Source organism: Corvus hawaiiensis, chromosome Z (assembly GCF_020740725.1).
Source record: "Corvus hawaiiensis isolate bCorHaw1 chromosome Z, bCorHaw1.pri.cur, whole genome shotgun sequence".
Lineage (NCBI taxonomy): Eukaryota > Metazoa > Chordata > Aves > Passeriformes > Corvidae > Corvus > Corvus hawaiiensis.
Genome location: NC_063255.1, coordinates 47,394,302 through 47,406,982, shown reverse-complemented (window position 1 = coordinate 47,406,982; position 12,681 = coordinate 47,394,302). Strand labels below are relative to the sequence as shown.

Here is a 12,681-nt window from a genome sequence, read left to right as displayed (position 1 = left end):
GGACATGAGAGAATGGCCTGAAGCTGTGTCAGGGGAGGTTTAGGTTGGATATGAAGATAAGATTCATCACCCAGAGGGTGGTTGGGCACTGGAACAGGGTCCCTAGGGAAGTGGGCACAGCACCAAACATGACAGAGTTCAAGAAGTTTGGACAATGCTCTCAGGCACTCTCGGACATTCTTGGTGTGACTCTTGGGAATGGTGCTATGCAGGGCCAGGAGATAGATTCAATGATCATTGTGGATCCCTTTCAACGCAGATTATTCTGTGATTCTGTGAAGTGTTGCTTGTTATACTTCTCATAATGCCCTAAATATTTTCTGGAAGGTGATGGATATGACATAATTTGACATTGCACATTAACTTATGCTCTGTCCAGAAATACTACACCTTTTAGATGAAAAACATAGTCCAATATGATGAAACCAAAATCATAATTTTTTTTCTTTTTAGGTTGTCTTCTGCTTTTAAAGCACTTGATCTCTTCCTCTATTAGTGAGCCAAGAATCCTTTATTGAACTCTCTAAAGCATATGGCTTTAATAAGAAACATCACTGGAATTTTGACCAGCAAGTCATGCCTCTTGAATTGAATGTGAATTTCCCTAGCTATTTTAACTGGGGAGTTGATATGTGAATAACTGAGGAGGATATACCATATCTGGGTATTATGTTTGCCTGTGAAAACAAGTAGTACTTTGAAAGCAAACATTATAATTTTTCATAATTATATATAATTTTCTAAGATTATCCACAGAGGCCAGAGGCTGATGCATCTTCTCTAATTGAGCAGTAACTTACTCTGTAAGTACCCCCTCTGAAATGACTGAAACTGACTACCATGCAGCACAGCTAAGCTTAGGTGAAGACATGTGTCCTCATCCTTTAATGTCTGGATCTTATCTCTGATGTCCTTTTGTCAAAAGTTGGATTACTCTGTTCAGTGCTCTGGATCTCTTCTTGCAGATAGTAGATCTACCCTTAACTTCAGGTGAACTAATACCTGCCCTGAAAGGGTACACTCTCCTGGATTGCATGGCTTTCCAGCATTGTCATGGCTCATGCCATGACGACATCAATTCACCTGCACCTTCCAACTCTCATGTGCCAGGTCTAGCAAGATTTGATTCTGGCATTGCAGAATTTACAGGTTTTGCCCTAATATGTGTGTCTAGTACAAATGTAGGATTGAACAGGATTCTTTCATATCTTGACCACAACAGAAGACAGTGACAAGGCATTAATAAATTTTCTATCAAGCAAAACTGACAGTTTTGACTTTGCCATGAAGTATTGATAGAAATTTTTCTGACAGAAAAATTGCACGTTTCTTCAAAGCAATTGACAGTACAATCTTAGCTCAAAAGTATGCATAACTGGAGATCAAGCATTAGACCAGTCCAGGTAGTCTGGGCTATGTCTGCCTCATTGCAGTCTGGCCCTCAACCACTACAAAATAATTGGGCACACAAACCTGCTATCAGTGTTCTCTGGGGTTTTGCTCTTGCCTTGTCAAGAACTGAAATAGTTCTTCAGGGTTTTATGCTATAAACCTCCTTGTTTTACTAGTTTAACTCATGGATAACTTGTGAAAATCTGGCAGTATGACTTTTTTTACCAGCATGGGACAAGGCTGCTCAGAATAAGCTATACCTGTTTAGTCCTAAGTCCAAAGTTGGATGTGTGCAGTTCAATCACTTGCAGTGCACCTTCAGAGAGCCTGACGCTTTTGCAAGATCTCCAAATGCAAACCAGACTCAAAATGTCACCTCCTAGGAGACCATGAGGTGTGAGAGGAAAATTGATGGTGATTGTTCCTCTCATATGCAGTCTATTACCTGCAGGTAAATGTCAGCAGACTATGTTTGTCCCACCCCCTCTGCAGCTATAGATAAGGTTTTACCCTCTTGAGTCAAACTGGTTTTTCACAGGAAAAAGCAGATAAGTTTAATTGGAAAATCATCTAGAGACATAGTTAGCTGAAAATTGGAGATTGCTTTCCTGCCATTCCCAGGAGGTGCACTGCAAAGGCACAGCCGTTCACTTCAGCAGTAGCATCCGATGCTAGTGGGGAATGTCCTGTCTGCTGCTAAATGTCAACAAAGACTGAAGTAGGTTTGACTGAACACATCACTTTCAGCTACTGGAGATGCTTCTACAACATGATCTGCATATGTATGGAGCATTCCTAACCATTGGTGCACGCAATTGCAGCTCTAATTCAAGTAATATAAAAGATAATCACAAAAATATGCCTTGTCTGCATCTGTGTGGGCAAGATCAGCAAGGAAGAGAGGAGATAAACTGTCTGACTTAGCAGCTAAGGGAATTTCACATAGCTCTTGCAGTCCTTTGTGTTGGCTATGCTGAGAAGGTTAGAAGCTCGTCTTCATGGTTATTTACACACATGCATTTCTTGGGGCCAAGAAATTCTTTATACAGGTGCAGCGAGATGAGCACCACAAGCTGTCTCCTCCACTGCATTACAGATGCACTTTCAGTGCTGTTTCTCTAAGTGATGGCTTTTCTTTCTTCTCACAGAGAACTGTTATCAGTAGGAGATAATCTTTCTCCTCCCTTCTGCTTTCTTTCTGTGGTTAGGCTTAAGGTGTCATGATTAAAAAGAACTTGCATTACATCACTTGTGCTTCCCTACTTCATACCATTCAAGGAGTTCTCTGCTAATTTTAAACCCTTCTTCAATGCAATGAATTCATCATTTGGCTGCACTTCTGCCACATACGGGAACTAACTCTAGACAAAGTTAGAAGGCTATCTATTCTTTTAACAACAGAATACCACACTTCTTACCTGGTAATTCCAAATAAGAGAATGTATTCCAAGGCAAATTATTACAAGTGAGAGAAACAAAATTCACAGATTTTTCCCTTCCTCATGTCTCCAAACCCATGTCAGAGTTTTAGCTTATTTTTTGCTGACATTTTTCTGTCAAAAATTTTAGTGGTTCTCTCTTGCTTCCATCAAAAGCTCTTCAGTGTGATCAAGATTGCTGGGACTGGGAGCTATTTTCTAAGCAACATTGCAATCTTATTCTCTTAGAATAGCTTTAATCTTAGGGTTGGTCTATACTTAAGGTTTCTTTCCAAAATATATGTAGATTATGGTTCTGAGGGCGTTTTGATTGCTCATAGCAGAAATTATGAACTTCATTCCACACTTGCAACTATTTTATGGTACTAGAACTAACTATTAAATGGATTTTTCCCACAGAGCTAAATCTAAGAGAAAACGCACACAAGATCTGAATCAACAGTAGTTCATCACTGTTGGTCACTAGAAACTATATCAGTAAGTAGAAATTCCTTGTTAAAACAAGTAAAGGACAGGTATTGAGACTGGTATTGCATGACCTTGTAGCAATGGCTGAAGATATACTGGTCTCCCAAGCCACCATCACTTCCCCCACAACTGAAGCATGCAAAAACCATGTCAAGACTATTGCTAGACTGGACTTGTCCAAATCACTCCTGAAGGCCTGAGTTGAAGAGAGCTAATCCATCTCAGTGATGGAAACCTGTGCAATGGCTTTAATTGCTCTGCCTGCAACCACAAATGAAAGTCTTCTTAGGTATTTTCCAAAATGCTGTCAGACATCTGCATCTAAAATGTGTACCTGAATTTTGAAGATTGAGACTTTGACACTTAGTACAGATGCAGCACAGTGCTTCTGGCATGGTCACAAACCAACCAGCACTCTCAGGGCTGTCACCACTAGGGGCTCCTTTTCCTTGGGGCATAAGTAAGTGTGACTTCCCTCCTACTACTACAAGTAGGGACATTTTTGTCTTATTTGTATTTAAGTGCAAAATACATCACAGTGTGAAAGCTGAAAAAAGAGGAACCATTTGGAAAAGAAAAGCAAATCAGCAAAAGAGAATTGTGCCACTAGTTCTCTGACCAGTGCACTCACCCCAGTGAATAAAATTACTATCAGATGCAGAAAAACAGATTATGTGAGCTAGTGTGCTTAAGACAATTGCTATCAGAGAGACACATCACAAAGAAGTGGCACCTACAGCACTCTCTGCAATAGATTTTCTAAGACTGAAGATTTTATTAAACAGAATATAAAATATTTTCTTAACTCTTAGAGATGAGCCCTCAAAATGTGGCTAAAACGGTAAGAAAGTTTCCCTACTGTTGTTTCAAAACATAGCAAGCATGCAATGCCTCACCAGAGCATTAATTAAAGAAAAGCGCAAAAAAACAGATAAATGAGTGGTATTCTTCACCACTTTAGTTATGCCTTTTTCTTCCTGCTGCTATGTGACCTCTCCCAATCTGAACACCAGGAAGCCACCAAGCCATTTAGTGGTTTAATAAATAAACATATCAGCACTCTTGCTGGAAGATCTTTGTTCCTAGACTTTGTCTTTTTTTTCTGCCTGTCCTTCTTTGAGGATTTTATTTTTCTGAATGACCTTCTATTAATCACAGGAATCACAAACTCTACTAGGGTGGCAAACTCTACTTTGTGGTGTAACATGGTATCTGTCTGCTGGCTCAGCTGGGCACTGCCAAGATATCAACACAAGGACATAGCTGGTCTTTCATTTTAAATGACAAGTCCTGCGTAGCTGAAAGAAAGCAGACTGGGATACAGCAGGAATTCCTGTGATCCAAGTCAAGTGAAAATAGTTGCTCTAATGAATTGCCTCTTTGGCCTGTTGAAGACCAAGTTAAATGATGATCCAGGATCTATGTGGTTTGGGCTGACCTGTTCCCTTCCATTCTGAGCAGGGCAGGAGGCACTCTGGTGAACAGCAGACTGGCCAATAGACCTGGGATGTGAGCACCCTGCAGCAAGGAGAAAGGACCAATTTGGGAGCAGTAGTTTATGCTTTTGGGACACATATTCAATGTACCTTGGCTTTGAAAAGGACTAGAAGGGGTCCCACAAGCAACCTGTCTCAGTGAAAGAGAATAAACGGATCCATCTGCATGCAAGCAAACAGTTGATTTGGTCAGACAAAAATTACTGTCTTGTGAGAAGTGAAGAAAGCTTGATTTAGTTTTCCTGGTGAATACCCTTAAGTGCTTTGTCTACTTTTTCCTCTGAGGAGACAAATATTTGCCCTGAAATTTTTCTCTGATTCAGCTCCTCTTATGCTACGACCTGCTCCTTTACTGCACCAGTTTCTTTGACAAGAGGATGTAGGCTGCCAGATTTCAGATGGATAGAGACTGCTCCAGTGCTAATAGCTGTATGGCATATGTTTGGAGTTCTTTCCTGACAGCTCAACAACACAGCAGTGGAATTCATATGCTGAAAACACAGAGCACTTTGTTGCTAAAACAAATATCAAAACCAAGACCCTAAGTCTGTAGTTCCTGGGTTTTCTAACAGAGTCTGGGGTCACTGCAGAGAGTTCACATACTTTAGTAGCTGAATTTCACCTTGTTTCCCTTCCCTGTCTAGCTTCTGTGGAAGTAGAACAGAAACCCGAGGGGTTTGAGAGACTGAGGCTCGTGGAGCAAGGTCCCTTGAGATGAGTGTAGTGCCCCCAAGTCAAAGCTAGCCCAATCAGAGGTGCTTCCTCATGGTCACAGTGCTGACCATGAAGAACTGTGATTCAGGAACAGGCTGGTAAAATCTCCCCTTGTGTGTTAAGAGCAATGAGTGGGTATGCACAGCAGTTTTCCAGATTCCCCATCAGTAGCTTTATTTTTCATCCATATTATGCACATTCACTGCCAAATACATCACCAGGAACTAATCTTACTGGACTTTTACTCAAATTTCATCCTTCCTGTCTTGACAACACCTGTTCCATTCTCTACTGGCTGATGCTGGTGAGAGCCCAAATTCCTTCTAATTGTCTGCACCTTGATTCTCTCCCAGGTCTGCATGGATATGTCTCTTAAGGAAAGACTGTTAGCTCAGCTTCATTCCTGTAGTATTATTCGGTCCTCTTTATTGCAAAACTCCTGTCATCCATCAAACCCTATTCACAGTTGAAATCAACAGCAAATAAAAGGAAACAAAGAAGTCAGCACAGTGCTGCACAGAAGTGGAACTAGCATGCACAGAGAGGGATGAAAAGCCACTGAGCCCCAATAGTGCTGATGGAGCTGCCCCGCAGCTGTTCTGGTTGAGTTACTTCATCACTGCTGTACACACAATTATAAAAGTAAAATTTTAGCTGTGATAGTGGCAGCAGGAACTGGTACTATCTAGGCCTTTAAAACATGTCCAGGGATGTGAACATGCTTGGATATTTTTTTTTCTCAATCCAAGGGTGATTATGAAGTTGCCATGTCCCTCATGTAAACCAGGTCTGAGGTCCATGCTATAGCACATGTGACCTCTCACCAAAACCAGAGTGGGGATGAAGTCTACTCATTATATTTATTTTGTGAGATGTGTAGGAAATACATAATTTTCTTATGCATGTTAATTTCTAGGCCTCAGACTTTCATGACTCTTTCTTCTAGTTAGGTACATTTATTACCACTGTAATGTTCTCTTCTTAATCCTTCAAGTGTTGCCACATCAATGGGGAATATGTCTTACAAGTGGACAACTTAAGACGACACCAGTGCCTTCCAAGGTGTATGCAGAATGCTAGTTGTGGCACAAGTGTGAAATTAGGTAACACACAACTCCACTGAGCATCCTAGTCAACTGGCTACGCTTTCTTGGTGGGCATAGGCTGCACATATATCAGCATTTCATCAGAGAGCAGTAGTACAGTTTTTAGTGAACTCCTCTACCACATTTGCAATTGATTCAGATGTGGAGTGATTCACATTACAGGTGGTACTGTTGAGTTGTGTGCAAGAGTGATTTTGGAGGAAACCAAACCCGAAACTCTGCTAAAGGGTCACATGAAACACTTTTCAAACCCTGGCGTAAACATAAATATTCAAATCAAGTATTACTCCTTATGACAGTATGGTAACATTCACTCCAAGGAATTGGACTAAATCTAGTCTGACATCAAACCCTGAAAGTATTTATAATACAGATTTAGGTACTTCAGCACCACCTGCTCCCATCCTCTGATCCAGTCCAACAGCTACTACGTAATGAGGAGGCATCCATTCAAGGGTAACATGCAAAGACTTCACAATTCCAAATACATTGCTGAAAAAGATGCACAGTGGCTTGGGTATGAAGGGAAGTTTTAGTGAAATGGTATAAAAAGCCACACAGCTCTATTTCACATCTGGTTTTGGATAGCAGGAGAGCATATAGATGTCAGCAGACAATGAAAGCCCCATTATGCTGAAATGTTATATATAGATACACCAAAAAGAAGGATCCTTTTGGCCTGAGATTGGCATGAATAAAGCTATCAAAGAGAGCTGGAAGGAAATAAAATAAGAAAAAAAGAACTCAGGGCAGAATAAACTAGTTGTTTTTTCTGCAGCATCACTTCCAAAGCAGCAATGCTCTATGGGAACCCCGTAGAGCATAGAGATGAATGCAAAGAAGGGATCAGTCCTGTGCTAAAGTCACAGGATTAGAGCTCTGACTTCATGGGCTTTTTCAGAGTGTGGAGAACACAAGAAAAAAGGTCTCAATTCCATTACTACTCACATTGGTTTTAATCCAGTTCTCAAACCTGCCTGAGGGCTACCTATTGGCTCTGTGAACTACATGGACACCGTAGCTCAGCAGGTAGCTAGAGGAAGGGCCAGCTCCAAAGAACCTGTGCTGGAAAAAGTTAAAAGCATTTTCAGGACTTTTATGGACACGTAAGTTCCACCGGCACTTTTTATACTCTTCTCACAGAGCAAAAGAAGTCTAACTGAAGCTGCAACCAACCAATATTGTTAGGAGGAAAGATGCAGGTCTGTAGTGAAAGTCTCTTAACTACAGCTCAAGCTAACACTGTTAGCATGTGCCGCTGTCTGCTGGAGCAACAAATATGCAAAGGGCATATCTGAAGCACAGATCCTTTTTGCATAAGTAATAATAACACAACTGTGGTGCATGCACAAATAGCAGTGGGTTGAAGAGACACACTCAATATCATAGACTCAAGTAACAGCAGAGGGCATTAATAACTATCCTTGTATTGACCAAGGGCTGCAGAGCCATTTCAAGATGGATTATTACATGACAGACCCATTTCAAACTTAGTAGGCTTGCACTGTGCTGTGGCAGCATAAAGAACATTATTCAATGTACTCCCAGTGTACCTGCAGCAGAGCTACTGGAGATGATATACAAATCCTTATACATCTTGCTCCTCTATAGAGGAGATTATGTAACTCCTATAATTTAATTTCACATCTTAGAAAATATTAACTGATTTAATCTAACTCTAACCCAACATTATTTAATTATTGCCGTTGCTACAGAAATTCCAAAAGCAACCAAGCAGCTGTCTGTGGCTAGCTACGCTTAAGCAAGATTGTCCTTGAAGGTGAAATCAGCAGATATGTTCTTACCTTCTTTAAGGCCTAAGCGTGATGTAGAAATAAATATGCAGAGGTTCTCCCAGACAGGCAGCCCACACCATGCCCTGTGAGCTGTGCTTGTGACCTGACATGACCCGATAAGCAGTGGGTCATGTCAGTTACCTGTGCCTGCATGATGAACAGCATTCTCTAATGACATACTCTTAGTTAGGGGTCTAGATGCTCTCAGTTACCCTGTCCTTTGGACACACAGAAGTGATGAAGAGTCCTCTGGTTTCTCCCCAAGACAGGACAAGCTCATGCAGGGAATGGTGCGAGCGCAGGCGCACCTTCAGCACAGCAACACCGGTGAGCAGGGAGCAACCAGTGTCTAGGGAGATGCTTGGGGGTGACAAGGCTGGACCTGGCAGTCAGGGCCATCCCACCACCCCATCAGGAACTCGGGCAGCTCTGGCACTGGGAATCACCCTAGGGACAGGGATGGCCACTGAGCAGTCTGAAATGGAGTACGTTCTTCCTGAGCCATGGCACGCTGTGTCAACACTAAGCACATGTTGCATTTTCCCCCAGAGGTAGCTGCCTCTCTGCAGCACACAGAGCTGTCTCCAGCTGACAAAGATATTTGTCAGTCATAGATTTTGTAGCCTTTCTGCTTTCTTTAACAACACTGACAAAACACCAGGCTGGTGACAGAGAGTGGCGGGTAGAAATGGATCTAATCAAAGCAAAGCAACCTCTCAACCATGCATATTCCCCCATAGGCAATAAATGTCTTTGGTTTTGTAGGTGCAGGAGGATTGGCTGTGCTGCTGAGGGACCCACCGGGACCATGCTCCTGTGAAAGTTCTGAAGCCAAGGAGGGCACAGTGGTAAGTCTCCTCTCACCGTGTCCTTGTGGGAGGCACAGGGTTCTGCACTGTGTTCAAACATAATTCTTGATGGACCCCATGCTCAGTGGAGTGCGTCACGTCTTCAGCTGCAAGGAGGCTGTCATGCAGGGAGCTTGTCAACATGATGAGGGCAAGTGTGCTGCACTCATCTGGTAGCCAGGTGTAGTGGGGTGGCATGTGGAAACACACTGTTTTGCTGGAAAAGCCATGACAGAAATACTCCTTTTTCTTTGTCGTTCTCACTGTGATCATGTGCAGCCATCTGTTTTTAACAGCAGCAAATGAAATTGACAGTAAGATACAGAGAGTGGAAAGGCAGTGAACGGAAAGTGAATTCCTGCAGGGCCAAGATATTCATCTTCACGGTCACCAACATTGCTGAGCCTGAAGAAGTTTTTTTCTGAAGACAAAAACAACCATGTTAAAAACTAGAAGTGTCTCCAAAAATTTTACACTATAGACAAGACATTTTTAAATAAAGATGCAAATTTGAGTATACATAGCCCATATTAATGCCTAAGTTTATTTAAATCTTTCACACATCTTTAAATTAAATTAAAATAGCAATGAAGGCTCTTAAATAGGTTCATATGAAACTGATGAAGCATATTTCATACATCTGCTACAACAGTAGAGTTGTTGTTTGGGCTTTTTTAATTACAGTTAGTTAAATTTCGCCCAATACCTAACCCTTTATTTAGAGAAGCATTTAAAAATAAAACACAGCAAATTTGTGTCTTCTTCTGGTCTATGGGTAAAAACTAGTGTGAGAAGCTCACATGAGCTACCTTTAAGATTTTAAAGGCCATGATAAATAATCAACTAAAGCCAGCATCTGCGTAACTCCTTTTTTTGAATGAGGAAAATGGAAACACATAACACATTTTGATTTTTCTTATAATATTTACTTCTTCCTTTTACTAACTAAAAAAAAAAATATTTTCCCAAAATCCTGATTTCCTACAGGCTTTATTTTTGTATTTCCTATGGTGCTGATAAAATTCAAACAGTGCTGGAACAAGATGGTGCTTAAATAATACCAAAACAAAACAGATCTACTAATAAAAAATACAAATCTGGCAACATGTAGTTTACAATTTAGAATGGACAACACAATACCAAATTGGGTATCAAAATTGGTATTCACTCTTGGGTATCAAAAACAATGACCAAATTTAAGGTTAAATCTATAAAGCAGCAAGTCAACACATCCTCAGAGACACCAGTCAATAAGAAACTACTTTTCATTAGGGAAATAATTTATAATACAAGCAATAAAATTAAGGTTCAAATTGATAGTGCAAAGAAGTCAAAATGAAACCTTCATGTTATGGTTAAATCAGATATTTAAATCATTCTGATTGCAGCTGGAGCATGGACTTGCACAGGCATTCCCAGACATTGTGCCCTGGATGCTATCAGTGCTCTGCTCAATGCAGTATCACTTTGTGGCAGCTGTAATGTCACAAGCAGGACCTTTAGGGCTGCTGGGAAAGCTCTCAGCTGGAGTTTAATCAGCCCGTAACTTTCTCTACCTTAAGTTAAGGTCATACTTAAGGAAGAGGGGAAAAATGTTCAATGACTGTGGAATGCCATTTGTTTTAATAGCACAGTACTTCCAATGCTTGGGACCATAACATCACGCAGAACAAAATCTGACTTAGTGTTGTTTCCTCCTTGGTTTTAAAAAAGAGGTCTCGTTTTTTTTTATAAAGACCCCCCACTGAACGAAGAGGTTTAATGACATAATTTTGGAAGAGGGAGGCTGACTCAGTGTTGCTACTAATGTAGCGTGAGCAGAATCAGCAAAATGCCAGCACAGGAAAGTCAATAAAGTCCTTGAGAGTATCCTAACCCACATGGAAAAAAGATTAATTTAGTCACAGCAAATGATAAAGAGCTGAAATTTTCTTTAATAAAGTGCTAACAATTTGTGGAAGGGACGATCCTGGTGTTTGAGGCAAGGATTATATGGAGCAGTTGTTTATAAACTCTTCCAAGTTTGCATTTGCTGAGAGAGACGTCCAAAGTATGTCAAATGGACAATGCTATTTTTATATAAGAAAACTATCAGTTCAAGATCAACTCCAAAAATAAGCTATGCAGACCTAGTTGCAGTATTGTTTCAATAATATTTTCAATTGATAGAAACAGGAAAGAGAAATCCTCATATCTTTATTTTCAACAACCAACTTACTCCAAGGGGAGACCTGGGCCATCATAAAGTTCCCTTCCCTTTAACAAACTATTAACAAAGAAACAACAAACTACACTTAGATCCTGACTGTGCTATTGACTGTAGGGTTCAAGCTAATGGCAATTTGTGTAGCTTTCAATAAAGTGTAGAAAATTCTTACATCGAATAGGCAATGACATTCACAATCAGTGAAGACAGGATATGGATCAGTAAACATCAGTAAACAAATGCTACACTTGGAATACTCTCCCTGACCAGAGGAGAAATTTGTAGTCCTCCTTAAGAGCCACTCCATGTAACATGCTCTGAACTAGCCAAATTGGACCTATTGTTGAACAAGCCAAAGTTTGTACGTAATCTTGGAGGGTTTTTTATGTTTCTCCCTTCTTTTCTAAATAGCAAATGCTGCCTCTTCATTGTTGCATTTAAAACACATCCTGTTATGCCTGCAGCTCTCTTTAGAGTGTGCGTTCAGAATACCGTGTACTTTATTACTTTATTTATTTTATGCAGCTTTTGCTCAAAAAGTGTATGTGTGTGGGAGTAACATAAACTGCAGCTGGTTGTCTTTATTTTTCCACCATCATTGCTGCTAACAAGGAATGTTAGAAATTGACTGGCAACAAGGAAGAAGATGTACATACACAACATTTGGGTTTTCTGCTATACTGCTGTACAGGAGATTGAGAGATCATCTTGGTGAACAACTTCTAATGTCAACAAAACCTTTAGGACCTTAAAAAAGATCAGCAGTAGGCTGAAAGAATTTGTCTTGCAGTGAAAAGAATACTAATATTTTGGTGTCATATATTTGATCAGAAATATAGAACATTAATTTGCTTTTTCATTGGTGTTATGAAATATTAAATTACCAAAGAACCTAAGTAAGTCCAGAAATTTATGGAAAAAAATAACTGATTTCACTATGCAGCTGCTCAAAAACAAACAAGCAAACAAAAATTCAAGCAGATCTAGGATATGCCCCTTCCCCTCATCCTCCCTCTTGCCCTGCTGCCATAAATGTGTTGTGGATGAAAACCTTCCAGATAACTCAAAATGACAGAGGCTTTGATACTTTCATCACTCTGGATCAGTTTATAATGGAAATGCTTTTTCTGCACAGTACAAGTATCTGAAGATTGTGAGGCCAGACAGGAAAAATCCCTGGTCATCTTTCAAAGCCTGCATGGCCTCATATCCCCTT

The 12,681-nt window shown here is 40.5% G+C and overlaps 1 protein-coding gene across 7 annotated transcripts in view; it reads left to right on the top strand.

Annotated features, from left to right (window-relative positions):
* PALM2AKAP2 (PALM2 and AKAP2 fusion) overlaps positions 1 to 12,681 on the top strand; it is a 271,083-nt gene that overhangs the window by 154,917 nt on the left and 103,485 nt on the right. For all 7 annotated transcript variants that reach the window (XM_048292519.1, XM_048292521.1, XM_048292524.1 and 4 more), the window contains one exon: positions 9,177 to 9,259. In XM_048292519.1, coding sequence (XP_048148476.1) covers positions 9,177 to 9,259 — 83 coding nt within the window. The remainder of the gene's footprint in view (positions 1 to 9,176; positions 9,260 to 12,681) is intronic.